Raw genomic sequence first — 22409 nt, forward strand, 5'->3', positions numbered from 1 at the left:
GAATAGCTGATGTCAGGGAGGTTACCATCTTTGAGGGACGCTGCGTCGAGCAAGAAGTCAACCCCCAAATTCAAACCGAAAACTGTAGCACGTAAATCAAAGGAAGAGAGAGAGGCTAACGCGGCCCGAGCAAAAACTGAGAAAGAGCTTGCCGATGCCAGGGAACAATTGAAGAAAAAACAGGGTCCTGCTCCACCAGGGGAGAGGAAAAAGCGGGTACCCAAGTACCTGACTAACACACACGTAGTATCTAGTGGTCCTCTAGCTGCCGGGAATTTTGTTGGTGAAAGTGGGAATAGAGCTAGAAGCGGGTTTACATCCAGCGGGGGTGGAGGTGGCAGTGGCGGGATGAGCCGAGGTTTCGTCAAAATGGAAGGTGGGAACACTTCTCTTGTACACAAGGGTCTAGAAACTATCGAGAACCATGCACATCAGAGTGACTCTGAGCCAGAAAGTGATCAAGAGGACAAAAATACTAAGCACTCCATCAAATTCAATATGGGGAGAGAGTACAAGGTTGGTGAGACAAATCAAGATCTTGATAACTACATTGAAGGGGAGGATGACGATGGCGAACTGGAAACAGAGGATTTGCTTCACGCCAAAAGAATAGAACAGTTGTTCCCGGTGAGACCACTTCGTGTAAAACACGATGATGTTGACGCACTGAAAAGACATATCCAAGAGTCGGTGAGTGTTGCAACCACACGTGAACAGACGCCGAAGTTGGTACCAGAGTTGCCGATTAAGTCCGAGGAGGAACCAACTTTGGATGATCAATTGAGGCACAGAGAAAGTGAATTACAGCATAAATTGAGTGAGTTAAACGTGGATACTGAATTTGGGGGTATAGATGTTGAAGAAACCCGGTCCGAATTGTCCAGACTCGCTATAGATTACAAAAGGATACGTGATAAGGTTCTCAAAATCGACAACAAACCAAACCGTTTCATGCTATTTCAACTGCCACATCGGCTACCTGCATTTCAAGATATTACCCCAAAGACCGAAGAAGGTTCAGGTGCTGCTGCAGAGGATGATGTGCCAGAAATCCCAACCGAAGAACATTCGACAGAAAAAAACACAGAAGAATCTAAGATCAAAAGCAAACGCAATCAGCATAAGAAGAAAAAGGCTTCTATACCTCAAAATGAACTAGTTGGCGCTATCGGAACCCTGAGAGTTCACAAGTCCGGGAAAATATCTGTTGAGATAGGCGGTATCCCAATGGAGGTCAGCAGCGGAGCAGAAACCTCTTTTCTCCAAGATTTGGTGGCGTTAAATGCACCACCAGAAATTACAGGAAGTGAAGAAGAGCCTGCCACAGGGTTGAAGGGATCGATTGAACATTTGGGTAAAATTGAGAGCAAAATAGTGGTCACTCCTAAAATTTAAACACTACTTTAACGTGTTACATCACATTTCATCTGTGATACTATACGGACTTTTAGACAACTCACAATTTAATGCTCACATGTATATACAAACAACGAAGTATATCAGTCATCATTACTTACACACAAATACTTTTATAAACATTGTCATTACTATAAAAAATTACATAATTAATTTAAACCAAATAAGAGCAACTACGATAATTAAAATCCAAAAGAGCTTCCGACCACATTCCTCTTACGCACCATGGATACCTCTTTGTCTGCTGGACAGAATCACAACCGAGGGGGAAGGAACACGTTCCTTTCAAGAGTGTTTGGTATGCAGTCCAGCGATGTGACACCCCTAATGAACACAGAAGAAATGGGCTCATATCCAACAGACATTGAAGAAGGACAACCACCACAGAACAGGGAGGACGAAATCAGGATACCTGAATCTGACCAAGACGAATCAAGCTCTGAAGAGGAAGCTCTGGGGGTTACTGAAAACTATGCATCAGGACCGGCAGTTGCACCTAAGGACCGTGAATTAGTCCCCTTAATGGACGGAACATCAATTGATTCTTTGCCGAAACTTGGCCAGTTATCTAGTGAAAGTATGAACTCCGACCAGATTGATGCTGAGAACGAAGCAAATATGAAAGAAGATATTCCGTTGTTTAAAAGGACAAAACCTAGCCCTGGGTATCCGGTACCCCCTCAAGATAAGGCGTATAAAACAGTGATTGGGAATCCGTTAGAAAATGCTGCACAAAGACACGATTTGTTTACAGCCAGTACGAATAATCAATATCAAAAACACAACAACATGCCAAATTCGTTTTTGAACTTTAAGAACCCAGCTTATGACAGACACAAGAATTTGAGGAAGAGTTTCATCGACGATGGCAAAACTAAAAACACACTGAAAAAGCCAAACATTCTTAATAACATTCACATTTTAAACAGAACCCCACTAAACAAAATTCATACATTGAGTCCGAAGGAGAAAGCACTGTGGAAATGGGCCAATGTCGAAAACGTGGATCTTTTTCTACAGGACGTTTACAACTATTTCCAAGGAAACGGGTTTACCTGTATTATTTTGCAAAAAATGTTGAACTTGGCCACTCTAATATTTGTCGTTTATATTTCGACTTATCTCGGGTACTGCATTGATTATGGAAAATTATCATCAAGTAATAGGTTCAAAGATATAACAAGAGGACACTGCTATTCTAATAACATTACTGGTTTTGTGAAATTCATGCTTTGGGTTTTTTACCTGTTCGTTTGTCTAAAGATTGTTCAGCTTTATTTTGACTTCAAAAACTTAACAGAAATCCATAACTTTTACAACTATTTGCTTAACATCTCGGACAACGACCTACAAACCATTCCATGGAAAACTGTAGTTGAACACATGATGCTTTTAAAGGATCAAAACGCTCTCACCGCAAATGTGGTTGAGGTTAAAGCCAAGAATAGGATCGATCCTCATGACGTTGCGAATCGCATAATGAGAAAGAGTAATTACTTGATTGCACTGTACAATAACGACATACTGGATCTTTCCTTACCTCTTCCACTATTAAGGACAAATTCTCTGACCAAAACATTAGAGTGGAATATAAACTTATGCATCATTGGTTACGCATTCAACGATGCTGGCTTTATCAAACAGGCGTTCCTAAAAGAATCACAAAGAGAGTATATAATAGAGGAACTACAGAAGCGATTCATGTTAGCGGGGTTTTTGAACATCATTCTTTCTCCATTTTTGGTAACATACTTTGTTCTATTGTACTTTTTCAGATATTTCAACGAGTACAAAACATCACCTGGGTCTCTGGGAACAAGACAATATACCCCAATGGCAGAGTGGAAGTTTAGAGAGTATAATGAGCTGTACCACCTTTTCAAAAAACGAATTGGATTGAGTGTTCCGCTGGCTGACAAATATATAAACCAATTTCCAAAAGAAAAGGTTAACATTATGATGAGATTCATTGCTTTCATTGCGGGATCGTTTGTGGCCATATTAGGTTTATTCACGATTCTTGATCCAGAAAGCTTTTTAAACTTCGAAATAACCAATGACAGATCTGCGCTATTTTACATAACGATTCTAGGAACTATATGGACAATTGCCCAAAGTTCAGTATCGCAAGAATATGCCGTTTTTGATCCGGAAGAAACTATACGAGATGTGGCAAACTACACCCATTACTTGCCACAAGAATGGGCGGAGCGGTATCACTCAGAGGAGGTGAAGCAAGACTTTTCAAAGCTTTACAATCTGAAGATTGTCATTTTGTTGAGGGAACTTGGCAGTCTTATCATCACACCTTTTGTGCTTTGGTTTTCTTTACCTAAATCGGCTAGCAAAGTAGTGGACTTTTTCAGAGAGACTTCAGTATATGTTGATGGCTTGGGTTACGTGTGCAAATATGCACTGTTTGATTCCCTTGAACAAGAAGTGCCGCCTGGAAATCAAAATGACATCTCGTCTATTTTGCGTAGCATTCCTGCACTCAAGATATCTAAACGCTTAGACGATGAGGGTCAACTAAGCGATTTGTCCAATAACGAAACAAAGGATGCTGCAATTAATAAGATGATGCAATCGTATTTATACTTCATGGACGATTATGGTAATGAAGAGAACAACCTGGGGAAAGGCCAAATATCAGCAAAGAAGGAAGAACCTCGCCAAAAAGAGGAAAAACCTCTAAATGACATTTATTCTTGGAAAAAGCAGTTTGGTCCTGGGCGGAAACCCGATTTGTTTAGAATGGAAAGAAGAAATCAAAATGCATCAGATTTGCGAAGCCCAGTCCAAGACAAAGCAAATAATGAAAGTTTCGAGCCTTATCGTTCCGAAGAAGTCGATGAATCTTTGTTGAACTCAAAGCCATTGAAGCAGTTCGACCAAAGCTATGATAATGAATACAGGAGCGACCCAATGGGGAGGAATGGTGGTGTTCTAAAATTGGTCAGAGAATATTACAAACAGTCTGACCTGGGGAGGTAATTTGTCGCTCGAATTCAAAAAAATAATACATGTACGGCGTTTATAACGGTTTCTACTATACATAGGAATAAATCAGCATAGCAATAACAAATTTACATTCATTTTTTACCGCTGCGCAGTTTTTTCTCCCTCTCATATTTATTCTTCTCTGCACCCTCTTCGGTAGCAATTGTATTATAAATATTGGACATCTTGGCGTGGTATTCTTGGTTCGCCTTCTTCTTCTCTTCGACATGTTGTCTAGCCTCAAACTTAGTATCCTTACGCAATTCCTTCATCATGAACTTACGTTCTTTCTTCAGTTGAGCCTTCATCTTACTTATTTCGCTTCTGGATCTGTCTGGATCATAAGATTTCTTATCTGGGTTGAAGTTCTCTTCGAACTTTGGTGCATGCGATGGAATGACCATTGGTTTATGATCTTGTAATGCTAAAGGTATGTGTTCGGCAAACTTATCCAACTTTTCCAATGTATTCAAGAGCTCCTTTGCCTGTACTAATGTGTCGAATTTAGACACGTATGTTTGTAGAATTTTCTTGAACGAGGTGGATAGTTCCTTGAAAGCAGGTTCCGATTTCCACATGGTAGTAATGGATCTACTCAGGACCTCAAATAGGTTCAAAAGGACTGTAGCCGAGAACTCGTTTGAGTTGCTCTTATTGAGCGTGGAAATCAGATGCAGCTTAATGGTTATGCCTTGGGATTTATCAAATTTGGTATCTTTATCAATTGATATCGAGTTTGAGTCCACTCTGATACAAGGGGAGCTAGTGGACGATCCTAACAATGTATACAAGGCTTTCTGCAAAAAGTATGCCATTTCAGGGACATATCTTTTCGAGAGTCTTTCATACTTTAGCAAAATGTTCGTTATCACACAACCATACGCCAATCTTTCTATCGTATTGAACCTTGTTTGCTCCAAAATTTCTGACATCAAGATCAGACATGGTGTAACAACCAAATGGTACAAATCTGAAGTTGAGAAGAGCATACCAACGAGGATGAAGAACGCCAGATCGGAATTTTGAATACCGTTGAATTTGCTCACTTTGAATCGTTTTTGAATTTCGTTTATTGTTCTTCTGCATTCATCAGAAAGCGCGCGGTTGTACTTTTCAGAGAGTGTTTTCAATATACTAACTAAAGTATTCTGAGTTGCCTCGTATGCTTGGACATTGGATGTGTAGTTTTGGTCAGACAAAAATAAGATATGCTTCAAAAGAACACCTGTGAATGTCCCTAAACGCTCCTTATTACCCTCCGCCAATTTTGGTTGAGTGCTCTTCACAATAGCTCTGATGTGTTTGGGATGGTCTACTAGCGGTGCATCCTTAAGCATTGCAAGTAAATCGGCGTGAGTCAGAGGGCAAGTAACGGGTCCTTTCATTGTACTTTCGGTAGCATCTTTGTCGTCAAACTCGACATCATCGTCGGAGTTCGCAATAGCTTCATCTACATCTTCCTCATCGGAGTTGTCCCAAAATCCGGCATCCAGGTCTTCGACACCTTTTTGCTCTTCTTCGTCAGATTGATCAAGCATTCCGCTCATACGGTCCAGTCTCTGTTGCTCCAACTTCTTCATTCTACTCTCAGCCTCCTCTTTCAATTCCTTTTCTGTTTTGGTTCTGTCGGATGGCACGGCCCTCTTCTCCAATAGGAGTTCTTTGACCTTTTTATCGTAGTCTATTTCATTAACATCCTTTTGTATAACAGAGTCATCAGGTTTTTTATCAGACTTCAATTCCGAGGCCATCAATTCAGACATGATATCATCATAATTATCATCCAATGTATCGATCTGAGTTTCTAATTCACCTTGGGCCTTCTGTCTTTCGTGTTTGTAGAACTTGGATTTTGCTATCACCTCCTTCATGACCTCAGCCTTCGTTTTCTTTCTGGCTGGTTGTTCACCTGTAGTTGCTCCCCCCAGTGTGTCATCATCGTAACCATACGGCCTCTTTGCAGGTCTGAATCCTGAATCATCAGGGTCGCTATTATTTTCGTCGAAATTGTCCGCCACGTCGTTACCCAAATGTGTCAGTGTGGTACCAAACGCCCCCATGTCGTCATCATCATCGTCTGCATCCAGATTGTACAGATTCGATCTCTTCTTCGACTGGCGCTGCCTTTCACGTGTGAATCTTTCGAGCATCTTCTCCTCTTCCGTCAACTGGTTGTCTCTCTCCCCGAATCTCCGATCGACCAGCGCACCTGTCCTACCTTGTACTTGCTTTCTCGCTTCATACGCCATCCTCCGCCTGTCTTCACCAATCTGCTTGGATATCCCGGGTTTCCCGACGGCCGTCGTCCTCACATTGGCACTGATACCTTTCAACTTATCCTTCGCGGTCTTGACCTCAAACGGGTTGAACTGCTCCCTGATTTTCGCCAGAGTATTTGCCTTCTCCTCCCTGTCGTAGTCCTTTGCAGACCGTCTCTTCCCACCGTTTTTCTTCTTCGTGACATTGGTCTGTCCAGTTAGCCCGTGAGCCTTTAGCGTCGCCTTCAAATTCTTCAACTGAGATTTCGCCATCTTGGGAGACACCAAAAGCGATAGAAATTATTTCCAATTACTGTGCAGAGTACTCAGTTAATCCCCAATTACTCTCCGACAGGATCAGATACCACCGTGATCCTTCAGAACAGTAACAATCCCTCTCAAACACATATATGCAACCTCGAACTGGCTCTTCCAAATCCAAAGCTCATCGCAAAATTTTCCAAAAATTTTCGTTTTGACAAAAACCCAAACATTCAACGTCACGTGATTTTTTGTATTTTTTTGACGAAAAATCATTTTGTTTCAAAGAAGAAGAAGCGGTGGCAAAACAAGGCCTTCGAAAGGAAGAGGAGTGTTTGGAGATTGGTAAGTGGTGGACCTGTGAGTTGAGTTACTATTATAGTTGAGGTTTGTTGATTGAACAAAACTCTTATTTTTTTTTTCCTTTTTTTTCTTCATTTAGATTCCAGTGACCATGTCGAGAGACGCGCCAATTAAGGCGGAGAAGGATTACAGTGAGATTTTGAAGGAGGAGTTTCCAAAGATTGATGCTTTAATCTCTCAGGGGGAATGTGAGCAAGCTTTGCTTGATTTGCTTGCTTGGGAGAAGAAGACGAGGCAGGCTGCTGACCTTGTGTCCTCGAAGGAGGTTTTGGGGAAGATCGTGGATGTGCTCGTTGGGCAAGGTAATTGGGATGAACTGGATGAGCAATTGATGCTTTTGTCCAAGAAGCACGGACAGTTGAAGTTGTCCATACAGTTTATGATCCAAAAAGTCATGGAACAGTTGGACTCTTTGAAGGATTTGTCCGTGAAGGTCAAAGCCATTGAGACCATAAGAACCGTCACGGAGAACAAGATCTTTGTTGAGGTGGAGAGAGCTAGAGTGACTAAGCAATTGGTCCAGATAAGAAGGGACGAGGGGAAGCTTGATGAAGCGTGCAAACTTCTTTGTGAACTACAGGTGGAGACTTATGGTTCCATGGCGATGTATGAGAAGATCCAATTCATATTGGAGCAGATGGAATTGAGTATACTAACTGGGGATTTTGCTCAGGCTACTGTGCTCTCTAGAAAGATCCTCAAGAAGACTTTCAATGCTGAAAAATACGAAGCTTTGAAATTGGAATACTACAATCTGTTGATCAAAATTGGCTTGCACAAGAGGGATTACTTGGAGGTTGCCCAATACTATCAAGAGATTTACCAAACACAGTCTGTTAAGTCAGACGAGGATAAATGGAAGGACGCCTTGACCCATATTGCATACTTCTTGGTGTTGTCCCCTTACGGTAACCTACAAAACGATCTGATCCACAAGATTCAACTAGATAACAACCTGAAGAAATTGGAGATCCAGGAATCGCTCGTGAAATTGTTCACCACTCAAGAGCTAGTGAGATGGCCAATAGTACAAAAAACGTATGAGCCAGTGCTGAACGAGGACAAAATTATATTTGGTTGTCAGGAACCAGAGGACAGGAAGTACCACTGGGCAGAATTGCAGAAGAGAGTCATTGAACATAACTTGAGGGTCGTGTCCCAGTACTACTCCAGAATCACACTGACCAGATTGAACGAACTGCTGGATTTGCAAGAATCAGAGACCGAAACTTTCATCAGTGACTTGGTAAACCAGGGGATCATATACGCCAAGATTAATAGACCCAAGAAGATCGTGAACTTCCAGAAGCCGAAGAATTCAAGCGAGTCGCTAAACGAGTGGTCCAACAATGTAGATGAACTGCTTGATAACATAGAGTCTATTGGCCACTTGATCACGAAAGAGGAAATAATGCATGGTTTGAAGTCCTAGCTAGCCTAAGGGAGATTACATTGTAAACGAGAACTACAGCACTACTTTCACCAATTATATATATAATAACGTACTGTACAAATTTAATGAAGTAGCGTGGTAAAGTGCTAGTTGACAACATATCACTGTCCTTCTTGCGTCACCATACCGTACATTCTCCCCCTTTTATGGTAGACTCCGCAGTGGGTGCACAGCGACTCATGCATACTTGAACTGACTAAAAAAAATGATAAAGTGTAGGAACCACCCGCAAAAATGAAATTAGCGGGTTGGAAGTGGGATAAAGAACAAAGCGATTAGAGTTGGAGATCCCGTTGGACACAGCTCGTCCTCCACCGTATATGATATTGTCTGAGCAATGATAATAGACCCGTCTGCACCCAATGCTTCACCAAAACGCAATAATGAGGAAATCGTCCAATTTTGGCAGGTGATGGAGGATACCTTGGATTGTCCGGATGTCGAAAACACCGCAGACGTAAATTCGAGACTGGTTACATATCTGAAAACCTCCACAGACTCTTACAAGGATTTTATAAACTCAGACAAGGATATTTATAGGATGGCGCTCACATTTGTCGAATCCCAGATGTTCAATTTAAAGAGGCATTTTTGTTTGGGGAAACTGCTTTCCCTGCTGAATATCGATCTTTTGGAGATGAACATGAAATTCATTATCAGTTACATTTTGCTATTTGAATGCAAGAGGAATTTGTCATCCCTAGACGTTATTCTCGACCACCAAGGGTTCAACGTCATATACAACACCCTTTACACGCAATTTGCATACTTGAAGATATATGGGGGTGGTACTGATATCCATGTAGGACAGGCGGACCCCAATAAGCTGTCGCGGGATATAGCCGAGCTGGATTTGGTAATATTCGACGAGATGGAGCAAATATCGACGGTGCTGATGGATATCCTGTTTCAAATATTCAAATACTGCAAATGCTGCTTAAAGAACGTCGAACTACTGGACGATTTTTTTATTCACTACCTGATAGTATCCATCAGATCGGATACGCTTGATGACTTGTTCAACAACGCAAAATTCAAGCTGGTACTGGCGATAAATGAGCAGTACATGATTTTGGAGAAATCCGTTCCAAACAAGATCGGGAAGTATCTGGTTCACAACTCGATAGCAAGCAATTTCATAGAACTTCTGCTGCTGAAATTTAACCGAATCAAGGACGCCTCGTTGCAGATTATGATGTGCAAAATCTTGTACCATATTTTGACCACAAATAACAAAGACACTGTGGAGCATGTATTTTACCTCAACGACCTGAACGTGTTTGTAGATGTGCTTATCAGAGAATTGCAAGACATATCGGAGCAAGAGGAGGTGCTTAGAAATATATTTTTGAGAGTACTTGCTCCATTGTTAAAGAACTCTCAACTTGCAGACACCCACTATCGAGCTGCTGATCTGAACAATTTATTAAACTATCTGTCCGTCTCGGATAATATTTGTTCTAGTGGTAATGTGTTGTCGGAGCACGATACAACTGTTAAATTGGCCCGCAAATGTCTAACGGATGTCCCTTGGTTAAACACTTATACTCCCAATGAAGCAGATTTGGGTTCTCGTAACAACAGTGGGAAGTCCAGCAGAGCATCTAGCATTACGGCAATGGCAATGTCATTTCCTGAATCGAATGTATTATCATCACCTTCATCCTCACTGTCATTGAATGCATCAATTAATAACCAGCCCCATAGGGGTTCCGTCGTTTCTAATCAGCAGTCCCTATACAGTGGGGCTGATATATCTGCCGAGTCGCTGGGAACCCGAAAGACGAAACCTTTACCGCCACCACCTGTCCCGCCGTCTAGAAAATTTCATAATTCCAATTCTAGAAAAAATGCAACGTCACATCTCACAGGTGTCTATTCTACTAGAACTTTGTAATGTTGGTACCCTGTGAGTAAGACGACATTACTTTTAAAAGACGTTATAACGTATTAAAATCAATATATATATATCAAATACAAGCCACATACTATCTAATTCCGCCACCGTCCTCACCTAAAAGAGAATGGGGAGGTCTCGATATCATAGGAATAATAAATTTGATTTACCTAATTTGGATCAACCACTCTACATGTCTTTTCATCAAACTCTAGCAGCCCCTTAGATTCCTTAATCTTACACTGTACCAAAATCAAAAGATTGTACAACATCTTAAGTACCGGGGTCTTGACATTGTACGTTTCTGCCAATCTGAGGGGATTACCTAGAATGACCTCTAGCTCCATCAATTGATTCTTTTGACGGTCCACGCACATCGAAGGTGTAAACATAATATCCTTGGAAATGTTGGTGAAAAAATCAATGAATTGCGAATCTAGAGAAATACCTTCCGCAGCGGCAATATCCATGATTTCGTTCATGGCAGGTCTGAATATCTCAAACTCTGTAGACTTCTGGTCACTGCCAAACTGAAGAGCCCGGGGAACATCCAAGCTGACCAGCGCAGTGGTCGTGTTTATCGCTGCGTTATACAAGAGTTTCTTCCATCTTGAGTAGCGGACCCTTTCGTCAAACTCACCCTTGTTTTTGCCCTCATTGTGATACAACTCCACAAAATCCTTTGCGGCACGTATCGCGGCAGCATCTTTGCTATCAAACGGACCGATAGAAAGAAAATCGGTACCTACCTGGTGTATTTGACCGGGTCCAATTTTCGTCGATCCGATGATCTCGATACCGGAAAGAACGCAGTAATTGTACTCGTCTCTGGAGAAACGTTCGTAAATGTCTCTCTCGATATCGATCCCATTTTGAATAAGGACCACATTTGTTCTCCTTTCTGGGAACTCTACTTTGAAACGTTCCAGTATTGGTTCAATTACCTGAGGCACTCTAGAGTGCACGGGGCCATCAGGAATGTTCTTAGTAGTCACGACAATGTAATCGTAAAAGTTACTCTCACCACTCTCACCTAGAGCATGTGCGGTATCCTTAAACACATGGTGAGGGGTCCAGTTTTCCAATTTGCCGTAGTCGCACGAGTCGATGGTATATCCGTGCTCCAGGACGTGGTTGTAATCAGACCTGACCACCAGCGACACAATCGATTTATCCCTCACAAAAAGCGACAACGTCGCAATTACACCAACACCACCGGCACCAATCACAAGAACGTACGGTTTATTACCTTCGTTAGCCATAGAAAACACTCACGGGACAGAAACTTGACCAATTCTTAGGGGTGGTGACTCCGGATGAAGAATCGCAGCTTAGATCTCTTATTAATCAAATTTATAACTTCACCTAGAAGATTATATAGATTCAACTACAAAAGAGTCAACGTAGAAAAAAGTTCACAGACACGAGAGCGACCAATCCAACACCATTCCACTACAACTCAATCCAACAGTCGTCTGTGCAACACTTTTAATCACTGATAGGAGTCCCGTCCAGTGGTTGATCCTCAAGCATTTAATCATTGATTACGAAAATATCAAAAATTTCAGCGATGGAAGAACAAGAAAAAAAATAGCAGGGAAAGACGGTTTTATGTCAAAGAGGAACAGAGCAGTGGTTAGAGTTGGTTATCGTTGCTCATTTCAACGCACTCACTCACAAAATAGAACCAGAGAAGATGTCCGCTAAAACAGCTGCACCAAGGGTTCCTTCCAATGCAACTTTCAAGAGCAAAGAGAAGCCACAGGAGGTTCGTAAGGCGAATATTATTGCTGCGCGTGCCGTTGCCGATGCGATCAGAACATCGTTGGGTCCCAAGGGGATGGACAAGATGATCAAAACTTCTCGTGGCGAGATCATTATCTCCAATGATGGGCACACCATCCTGAAACAGATGGCTATTTTACACCCAGTGGCGAGAATGCTGGTTGATGTTTCCGCCGCACAGGATGCTGAAGCCGGTGACGGTACGACATCCGTTGTTATACTGACAGGTGCATTATTGGGGGCAGCAGACAGACTGCTGAGCAAAGGTATTCACCCTACAATTATTGCTGAATCTTTCGAAAAGGCGTCGAGGAGAAGCGTGGAGATACTATTGGAAATCTGTCACAAAATCTCTTTGAACGATAGAGAAGACTTGATTAGAGCTGCTACGACTTCTCTATCTTCCAAAATTGTCTCTCAACACTCGTCCTTCCTTGCCCCATTAACTGTCGATTCCATACTCAAGATTTGTGATGAAAACTCCACAACTGTGGATTTGAGTGATATCAGGTTGATCAAGAAAGTGGGCGGTACTATCGACGATACGAATTTGATCAACGGTGTTGTTTTGACACAGAATGTTGTGAAAAATGCCGGTGGGCCCACGAGGAAAGAGAAGGCAAAGATTGGGTTGATCCAATTCCAAATTTCACCCCCCAAACCAGACACTGAAAACAACATTGTAGTCAACGATTACAGGCAAATGGACAAAATTTTGAAAGAGGAGAGGGCCTACCTGTTGAACATTTGCAAGAAAATCAAGAAGTCGAAGTGTAACGTTCTTCTAATTCAAAAGTCCATTCTGAGAGATGCTGTCAACGACCTAGCTTTGCATTTCTTGGCTAAATTGGGGATCATGGTGATCAAGGACATAGAAAGAGAGGAGGTTGAGTTTTTGTCCAAGAGTCTCGGATGTAAGCCAATCTCTGACTTAGAACTGTTCACCGAGGACAGATTAGGGTCTGCTGACTTAGTAGAGGAGATAGAGAGCGACGGTTCCAAAATTGTTGTGTTGACCGGGATCAAGAGCAATTTGGCCAAACCAACGGTGTCGGTGGTCATCAGAGGCGCGAATAACATGATTTTGGACGAGACTGAACGTTCTCTGCATGATGCGTTATGTGTGATCCGTTGTCTAGTAAAGGAGAGAGGTCTAATTGCCGGTGGTGGTGCTCCCGAGATTGAAATTGCTAGAAGACTGTCAAAGGAAGCACGGGCAATGAACGGTGTGGAAGCCTACATTTGGCAAGAGTTTGCCGAGGCTCTGGAAATTATTCCAACAACTTTAGCAGAAAATGCAGGCTTAAACAGTATCAAGGTTGTTACCGAATTGCGTTCCAGGCATGAAAACGGCGAAGTCAACGAAGGTATCTCTGTGAGAAGATCCGGTACCACAAACACGTACGACGATCACATCTTACAACCTGTCTTGGTCAGCACAAGTGCGATCTCTCTGGCAGCCGAGTGTGTCAAATCCATATTGAGAATTGACGATATCACGTTTAGCCGTTAATTATTTTTCTTTTGGACAAGAGAGAAACATCTAAGGCATTTCTTATACATCTGTATAGTATATAAATATATTATAAACACCCCATCACTTTTGATCTGCTTGGCCGACTCTACTTACCTGCCATAAGAGAGAAAAAACTGATTCATTTTCCAGATCTGAGGTAATCATTCAAAGATGACTCCATGGCGCAATATTTTTTTTCCATTGTTTTGCACTTTTCTTCATTCTACGTTATATAATCACGAACTTGAAGATGTGTAACATGGGCCCATGTGAGTTTCATAGTCTTTACTGGTCACGCACTTCACTGGCAAAGACTTTTAGAACCTATATAAACGGTGGCCTGTTTGATTTTCTTACAGTTACTTCTTCTCAACACTTCTCGACAACATTTCTTTCAAATTCTTAGCAAAAGCCAGCTACTACAGCATAATCCACAGGAAGATGAACGTATTGGTTTACAATGGTCCAGGTACCACACCAGGATCTGTAAAACACGCTACCGAATCATTGCGTGACTTTTTAGAGCCGTACTATGCTGTCAGTACGGTTACTTCGAAGGTTCTCGAGACAGAACCCTGGATGGGGAAGACTTCTGCGATTGTTTTCCCAGGTGGAGCAGATTTGCCATACGTTAGAGAATGCAAACCAATTATCCCTAAACTGAAGGAATTTGTGTCCAAAAAGGGAGGTGTGTTTATTGGGTTCTGTGCTGGGGGGTATTTCGGTGGTAGTAGGGTGGAGTTTGCACAAGGTGACTTGGAGTTAGAAGTCACAGGAAATAGAGAACTCCAATTATTTCCTGGTATAGTAAGAGGCCCTGCGTATGCAGGCTTTAAATACAATAGCGAGGTTGGGGCAAGAGCTACGAAAATGCAAGTAAACAACGGCACCATGACCTACAATTATATTAATGGAGGTGGTGTATTTGTAGATGCAGATTCTATGCCAAACGTTGAAGTTCTGGCCCATTTTACAGAACCACTAGACGTTTCCCATGTACAGAGTGGGCCTACAGACGATAATCCTGCAGCCGTTGTCTTGTGTCATGTGGGAAAGGGGAAGGTTCTACTAACAGGAAGTCATCCTGAATTTTTGCCGAAATTATTGGCAAAATCCCCCAACCATGATGACATGAAAAATATCATCGAACTGTTACAAAGCCATGAGAAGGAAAGATTGGATTTCATGAGGTACATCTTAACGAAAATGGGTTTGAACTGTAATAGGGATTTCAATAATGTAAGGGCGCCAAATTTGACTCCGATAGTGGTTGCGTCTTCTCCAATGAATACATCTAAACTCATTGAATTTAAAACTTTGCTCCAAAGTAAATTTCCCAACTCGAAGCAATTAGATAATTCTATCGAGATAAAAGATGCAACAGACTATTTCCACTTTTTTGAGGGGTTTGAAAGATGCTACGAATTGGCTAAAGATGAATTGCATGATCAGGATCCTGAAACTGTTGCTAAAGCTGTTGTATTTATAAATGAAAATGAAGCATATCCAAGCAAAGAAACTTTGCATAATTTCGATATGGAAACATACTTTAAACATCTGAATCCAAATAACAATTTGGGTTCCTTGTTGATGTACAGTGAGGTAGTGACCTCGACAAGCTCACTGCTGAACAACAACAAAACCCTACTCTCTGCAATTCCCAAGAATTCTGTCTTACATGTAGGTACCATCCAAGTTTCTGGTAGAGGGCGCGGTGGTAATGTCTGGATTAATCCTAAAGGTGTAGCCGCCGCAACTGCAGTTGTAAATCTACCTTTAAAATCACCAACTACTCAAGAAAACATTTCAATTGTTTTTGTTCAGTATCTGTCGATGCTGGCGTACTGTAAGGCAATTAACTCGTATCTTCCAGGATTTGAAGACCTGCCCGTTAGAATTAAGTGGCCGAACGATTTGTATTGCATGAGCCCAAGTTATTATCGTAATAATAACATAAAATTGTTAGGGAAAGGGCTCAGTAACGATAAAGTCACCGTCAATGATATTGAGCCTGCATATCTGAAGATCTCCGGTTTGCTAGTCAATACCCACTTCCTGGATAACGGCTATACGCTATTATTGGGATGCGGGATAAATGTTAGCACCGATGGTCCAACTACTTCTTTAAACACATGGGTGGATATTTTGAACAAGGAGAGGGAAGAAGCTGGATTAGTGAAATTACCTCATATTGACGTGGAGATACTACAAGCCCTTTATATGAATAATCTGGAAGTGTTGTTAAAGATGTTTGTAGATTACGGCTCCTCCACAATCTTGCCAGAGTATTACCGCTATTGGCTACATTCTAACCAGATTGTGACGTTGACATCTCATCAAAATATCAGGGCAAAAATCACGGGGATCACAAGCGATTACGGTTTGTTAATAGCAGAAGAATTAATGCCGGGGAGCGACTACAAATTGACAGGTGTGGTATATCATTTGCAACCTGATGGCAACACGTTCGATATATTTAGAGGATTGATTGCCAAAAAAGTGACATGAGTGTGCTTTAACAAACTTGTTGCCTTTAGATAAAAACCAACACTTATTCTGTCGATTATATTATAAAATACGGTAACATGGTATACTTACAATATGTAGTTTATATCAAAGAAGTCTGGTTATCAATAGATCTTGTTATCTCGATACTCGTGTGTTATAATGTATGTATTTTTTTGTGGTTTTTAGGATCATACCTGCAATGCTGTGCTTTATCGCTTCAATATCATTTATGAGTTACAAATTTATGGTACAATTGCTCGAGTATATATCTAATTTCACCCAGAATACAGAGTAACAGCAATATCCATTATACTCATTGTTTATTCTCTTCATTTTTTTTCTTCTCTGCTTCATCCTCAGAGCCAGGAGAGTACGTAGGAGAACCTGGACTATAGTTTGGAGAGGTTGGAGAATATGAAGGAGAAGTTGGACTATAGTTTGGAGATGTTGGGGAGTAGGAAGGTGAGGTGGGTGAGTACGAGGGTGAGGTTGGAGAGTAAGATGGAGATGTAGGACTGTAGCTTGGTGAAGTTGGTGAATAGGAAGGAGATGTAGGGCTGTAGCTTGGAGATGTTGGACTATAGCTTGGAGATGTCGGTGAGTACGAAGGTGATGTTGGGCTGTAACTTGGCGAAGTTGGTGAGTATGAGGGTGATGTTGGAGAATATGATGGAGACGTTGGAGAGTAGGAGGGAGAGGTAGGAGAGTATGATGGAGAGGTTGGGGAATAGCTTGGGGAAGTGGGGGAGTAGGAAGGCGAGGTAGGAGAATATGAAGGTGATGTTGGGCTATAACTTGGCGAAGTTGGAGAATAAGACGGCGACGTTGGAGAGTATGCTGGGGACGTCGGGGAAAATCCTGGAGAGGACACCCCACCAAAACCAGGAGACGCAGGGGCATCACCATACGCACCAAACGGCGACGTGGCGCCACCGTATTCTGCACCACCGTAAGCAGTAAACCCACCTGACATTGCATCTGTAGAACCAGAATCGACCAGAGGGGAAAACATTAGTTCATCTTTGATGTCGATATTGGCATTGGCCAGGCCGTGCTCGTCAGAGTATGGAGTTGCGCCACCTTCTTCACCGTCTTCAAGTTCAGAGATCTTTTGTTCCGGCATATACTTCATTAAGGATTCTTCATCAATCATGACGTCAAACGCACCAGTACCAATTGGAGCCATTTGACCCAATAGAACATTCTCTGATACACCACGACAGTCATCTAGTTCGGCAGCAGCACCGGCTTCAAACAAAATTTCGACAGTTTCTTCGAAAGAACATCTCATTAACGCACCGGTATTGGATCTGTTGAAACCGTGACGTGTCACTGAAGTCAAACCACCTTGTGTCGTCATTACATCAACAAGCAATGCCATATGACGGTAGTTCACGTACGAACCATCGGAAGCAATAACATTGTAGACTTCCTTGTACAATGCAGCACGACCAGCTTCGATACCAAGGACTTCCATGATGTCGATAAACGAGTTGGTATAAATTCTCGTAGCATCAACGCCAGGAACTTGCATAACCTCAGCTAGATTAACACCATCTGATTCTAGCACCCACTCAGGTACCTTCTGGTACTCACCGCTCTCGTTAGGAACTTTACGGTCATATTTCATCATGACAACACGCTCAATGTTTTCGACACCACGCAAAGTGATGTTTTCCAACATAGTGTTTTCGATCTTCTTCAACATATGATCTTCTTCTGCCTCAGTTTCAGCGTCCAGTGACTTTGGACGAACAACACGACAACGAATAATCAGTTTCTCGGCATTATCTTCAGACCAAATAACGAACAGATCGTTCTTAAATGTTTCCTTAATCCTTTCACCAACTTGACCCATGGTTAAATCTTTATCGTTCATAGCTGCACGATCTAGTTCAAGACGTAGCAACCAAGGCGATTGTTGATCTAATGAGGATTCCATTTCATCGTCCAGTAGAGAGAAATGTAGTTGAATAATTTCTTCATCTTCTTCAATAACCGTAGAACGTGGATCAGGATCATAGTAAATTTCAGAGGCAACTGTGACACTCTTTAACGTCGTGTGTTCTATAGCGGATCTAATTAATTTTGCTTTTTCTTGGTCAGATGAGTAGTCGTCCTTCAGATAAACTGTTAAAGAAGGAGTTTTCATGTTTTTGGCAACATTTAAAATTTCCTTTAACCGAGGAACACCGGAGGTAACTTTCTTCGAAGCAACACCGGCAAAATGGAAAGTGTTCAGTGTCATCTGTGTCGCAGGTTCACCGATAGATTGAGCAGCTAACACACCCACCATTTCACCAGGATGAACGACAGAACGCAAAAATTGCGCCTCGATGTTATTCAAAACCCAGTTAAACGCCTCTTTTGTTAATCTGTATTCCTTAAGCACCCTCCGTGTGGCTAAACGCGAACGTACCAAACAACAGAACAAGGTTACAGCGTCTGTCTGCGCCCTTTCGATGATTTCACTCTTACCACGTAGCACCAACAACTTCGATTGAAGTTCATTCACACTATCAATGATATCGCGAATTGTTAAGTCAGATGGTTTCGAGTGATCGATTCTGAATGTCTGCTGAGCATTTTGGATGATACGTCTGATATTAACAGGTAGTGGCCAGTTAGACTCACCATCCACAAACACGTTTCTCAAAAAGGCACGGTCTTTAACGAGTTGCTTGTATTCCTCATCTAGAAGCGTTTGTAATTTCAGATCACCAGTAATTTCAGAGCCGGATTCCAATAGCGTTGGATCCAACGAATTTTGAACATTCATCAAATCTATTCTGTATTTCTTTTCGAAAGCAGCATCAGAACCCCCAATGGTATCTAGGGACTGTTTCTCGATGTAAGATGCATCAATACCGTCTTCACCATAGATGAATTGGATGACGTTACCAAGGGAGTTTCTGGTAGTGTTATCGTAGTGGACCATGATATCTTCCAAAGCCTTAACCAAACGACGTTGAATATACCCAGTTTCGGCAGTCTTGACAGCAGTATCAATTAAACCTTCACGACCACCCATAGCATGGAAAAAGAATTCCTGAGGAGTCAACCCTCTTAGATAGGAGTTCTCAACAAAACCCTTGGATTCTGGAGAATAATCGTCCTTTGAAAAATGGGGCAGAGTACGATCCACAAAACCAAAACCAATACGTTTACCTTCGACGGATTGTTGACCGACACAGGCCGACATTTGTGCAATATTAATAAACGAACCCTTGGAACCGGCGCTGACCATCTGTTTCACGAAGTTTGTATCGTTCAGGTTGACTTCAGCTAGACGACCAGCTTTGTCTCTTGCTTCGTTCAGGAAACGCACGACGTTATCCTCAAAAGATTCACGTAGTGTCATACCATGCTTTGCAGTCAGCAAGTTGGCTTGAGCTTCTTTGGTAACTTCTTCGACCTTCTTTTTGGCTTCAGCAATTGTCTCGGTAATTTCCTTAATTGTAGCACCATCAGCAATGGTATCACCAATACCGGTCGAAAACCCGTTATGCAACAACCAGAAATTTACCACTTTTTGAATATTACCAAATAACCTTGCACAGGTCTGCGGACCCTTTTCTCTAGTAACGACATGAATCAAACCACCGCTCGAAGAACCGACGGTCTTCTTATCGACAACACCAAATATAATTTGCCCATCAATAATCAACATACCATTATCCTTTGGCGATAACAATGTAGTGCCTTCATCAAAACGCTGTAGATGAATACCATTTGGAATGGCCACAGATAGAATCTGTTTACCGGTCCACAAAGGTTTTGGTTTCAAGATAGCAGGAGTTGGAATCACACCATCCCAATCAGGAACCCAATATAACATGTTAAGAACATGGTCAAGCTCCAAGAACGTATCTCTCAACGTTAAAATACGAATACCACACAAAGTATCTTGTACAATCCCCATACAGGGCTTATTCGATTGTGGAGATACAATCTGTAGGGGAACGGCACAAAGTTGGGATAACTCTGCCCTCGTCTCCTCGGATTGAGGAACATGTAAATTCATTTCGTCACCATCAAAATCGGCATTGTAGGGAGATGTAACGGACAGATTTAACCTGAAAGTAGAGTAAGGTATCACCTTGACTTTGTGAGCCATCATGGACATTTTATGTAGCGAAGGTTGACGATTGAACAGAACAGGATCATCGTCCATGATATGACGCTCTACCTTCCACCCGTACTGCAACTGCACATCACCGGCTCTCTTACTGTACCTCAAATCGATACGGTCACCATTTTCACGAATGACATATTTGGCACCGGGATGTTCATTAGGACCGTTCCGTACCAACTGCGTTAAACGATCAATGTTGTACGGTGTTACAACTTCTGGGTACGTCAAAGTTCTGGCGATAGATTTGGGGACACCCACTTGATCTAACTCTAAGTTTGGATCACCCGAAATAACTGTTCTGGCAGAAAAATCGACACGCTTCCCCATCAGGTTACCTCTGATACGCCCCTCTTTACCCTTTAAACGGGCACGGATGGACTTGACAGGCCGGCCAGACTTCTGCAACGCTTGAGGTTGACCCGCGATATCATTATCCATGTAAGTTGCAACGTGGAACTGCAGCAAACTTTCTGCTTCCTCGATGGCGTGATGCGGGGCACCGTTGTGTTCTAGAGTCTCTAAACTAATATTTGCCTTCAAAATATCAGCCAACTTGAAAGTTAAATCATCCTCACCTCTTTGCGATTCGTTGAATGAAATGGAGGGACGCACAGGTGGAGGAGGTACGGGGAGCACCGTGAGAATCATCCATTCGGGACGCGAGAATTCTTCGTTGAACCCCAGTCTTATAAAGTCTTCCGTGGAAATATGTTTGAAGATGTTCAGGATTTCTTCTGTGCTCAGCACTCTCTGTTCCGGTTCTTCACCTTCAATTGTTTTTTTCCTTTTCCAACTACCTACCAGCTTCAACCCATCTTTACGGACAGTAGGTTGGGTGTTGCCACAACCACCTCTAGACACTAGTTTGGTGGGGTCGTTTTCGGAGGGTACGTCTGTCTCACACACCATTTTAGTTTTACAAAGAGCCCAGGTTGCGTTGAATCTCTTTTTGGGATCCTTGATGGCCATCACTTGACGCATCTGTTCGTTATTTTCGTCCAAAAGTAGTTTCCCACAGTGCATGCACACACACTCACAAACTTTCTTGATCTTTGTGATGAACCCAACGTGGAAGACAGGTTTAGCCAGATCTATGTGACCGAAATGCCCGGGACACTCGCTCATACCTTCCTGACAGGTTTGACATTTCAGATTACGGTCGATCGAACCCAGTCTTGGGTCATTCAACCCACCGATCTTGGCTCTTGTCTGCGTTTCATCCATCGTCTCGGGGAACTTGATCTTTGCCACACTGATAGCACGGACTTCCTCTGGAGAAAACAGACCAAACTGGACTTCTTTGACTGTCCGCAATGGAGCACTGGAGTACTGTTGGCCGACCATTGTAGATGTGATAAATTATGAAGTGCTTTGATGTTGTTGTTTTTTTTGTTTCTGGAAAGATTTTTCAAAGTGTTAAGCACCAAATCACAGATATTTCCTATTTTTTTGTAGTGGTAGTTGTTGTTGTTTTTTGTTTTTATGGGTTTTTTTGAAGATATATTACTATCTTTTCAAAGTAGTTCTGTTTGTAGTTGAACAATTTTAGCCACAAAAGAAAGTAGAGTTCACAAAAAAAAAAGGGAGAAGCTTATGCTAATAAGGTATGCTATTGACCCAATAGTTTACTCACACTAATGCACCACACGACTCGTAATGTCGGTTAGGGAGAGAAGGAAAAAAGAAGGAAAACGAAAAGTATCACTAGGAAAATTAACGAACAAGGAAGAAAGAGATGGGACAGACGGTTACTATCTATTCTTTCGGCCCTGGAATTGAAGAAAAAAGAAGTAAATCTGTTAAGATTCCCCTGTGGA

At 42.1% G+C, this 22409-nt stretch overlaps 9 protein-coding genes across 9 annotated transcripts; 6 read left to right on the forward strand and 3 right to left on the reverse strand.

The window, feature by feature from the left end:
* Nucleotides 1-9: 9 nt before the first annotated feature.
* RPC53 (DNA-directed RNA polymerase III subunit C53) lies at nucleotides 10-1395 on the forward strand (the record flags this gene model as incomplete). The annotated part of the gene is made up of 1 exon (XM_022607110.1): nucleotides 10-1395. The coding sequence occupies one exon, from the start codon at nucleotides 10-12 to the stop codon at nucleotides 1393-1395; it is 1386 nt and encodes a 461-aa protein (XP_022463739.1).
* A 246-nt stretch (nucleotides 1396-1641) lies between these two features.
* Nucleotides 1642-4410, forward strand: ATG9 (autophagy protein ATG9; the record flags this gene model as incomplete). Its single annotated transcript, XM_022607111.1, has 1 exon — nucleotides 1642-4410. The coding sequence occupies one exon, from the start codon at nucleotides 1642-1644 to the stop codon at nucleotides 4408-4410; it is 2769 nt and encodes a 922-aa protein (XP_022463740.1).
* Nucleotides 4411-4508: 98 nt separating this feature from the next.
* NOP14 (snoRNA-binding rRNA-processing protein NOP14) lies at nucleotides 4509-6947 on the reverse strand (the record flags this gene model as incomplete). Its single annotated transcript, XM_022607112.1, has 1 exon — nucleotides 4509-6947. One exon carries the CDS (start codon nucleotides 6945-6947, stop codon nucleotides 4509-4511), a length of 2439 nt encoding a protein of 812 aa, XP_022463741.1.
* Nucleotides 6948-7389: 442 nt separating this feature from the next.
* Nucleotides 7390-8730, forward strand: RPN5 (proteasome regulatory particle lid subunit RPN5; the record flags this gene model as incomplete). The annotated part of the gene is made up of 1 exon (XM_022607113.1): nucleotides 7390-8730. The coding sequence occupies one exon, from the start codon at nucleotides 7390-7392 to the stop codon at nucleotides 8728-8730; it is 1341 nt and encodes a 446-aa protein (XP_022463742.1).
* Nucleotides 8731-9088: 358 nt separating this feature from the next.
* Nucleotides 9089-10648, forward strand: LDB17 (Ldb17p; the record flags this gene model as incomplete). Its single annotated transcript, XM_022607114.1, has 1 exon — nucleotides 9089-10648. One exon carries the CDS (start codon nucleotides 9089-9091, stop codon nucleotides 10646-10648), a length of 1560 nt encoding a protein of 519 aa, XP_022463743.1.
* Nucleotides 10649-10818: 170 nt separating this feature from the next.
* KNAG0C03940 (uncharacterized protein) lies at nucleotides 10819-11910 on the reverse strand (the record flags this gene model as incomplete). Its single annotated transcript, XM_022607115.1, has 1 exon — nucleotides 10819-11910. The coding sequence occupies one exon, from the start codon at nucleotides 11908-11910 to the stop codon at nucleotides 10819-10821; it is 1092 nt and encodes a 363-aa protein (XP_022463744.1).
* Nucleotides 11911-12344: 434 nt separating this feature from the next.
* On the forward strand, nucleotides 12345-13946 carry CCT4 (chaperonin-containing T-complex subunit CCT4; the record flags this gene model as incomplete). The annotated part of the gene is made up of 1 exon (XM_022607116.1): nucleotides 12345-13946. One exon carries the CDS (start codon nucleotides 12345-12347, stop codon nucleotides 13944-13946), a length of 1602 nt encoding a protein of 533 aa, XP_022463745.1.
* A 444-nt stretch (nucleotides 13947-14390) lies between these two features.
* On the forward strand, nucleotides 14391-16457 carry BPL1 (biotin--[acetyl-CoA-carboxylase] ligase BPL1; the record flags this gene model as incomplete). The annotated part of the gene is made up of 1 exon (XM_022607117.1): nucleotides 14391-16457. One exon carries the CDS (start codon nucleotides 14391-14393, stop codon nucleotides 16455-16457), a length of 2067 nt encoding a protein of 688 aa, XP_022463746.1.
* Nucleotides 16458-16770: 313 nt separating this feature from the next.
* On the reverse strand, nucleotides 16771-21936 carry RPO21 (DNA-directed RNA polymerase II subunit RPB1; the record flags this gene model as incomplete). The annotated part of the gene is made up of 1 exon (XM_022607120.1): nucleotides 16771-21936. The coding sequence occupies one exon, from the start codon at nucleotides 21934-21936 to the stop codon at nucleotides 16771-16773; it is 5166 nt and encodes a 1721-aa protein (XP_022463747.1).
* Nucleotides 21937-22409: the final 473 nt, after the last annotated feature.

The sequence above is a fragment of the Huiozyma naganishii genome, chromosome 3, assembly GCF_000348985.1.
Source record: "Huiozyma naganishii CBS 8797 chromosome 3, complete genome".
NCBI lineage: Eukaryota > Fungi > Ascomycota > Saccharomycetes > Saccharomycetales > Saccharomycetaceae > Huiozyma > Huiozyma naganishii.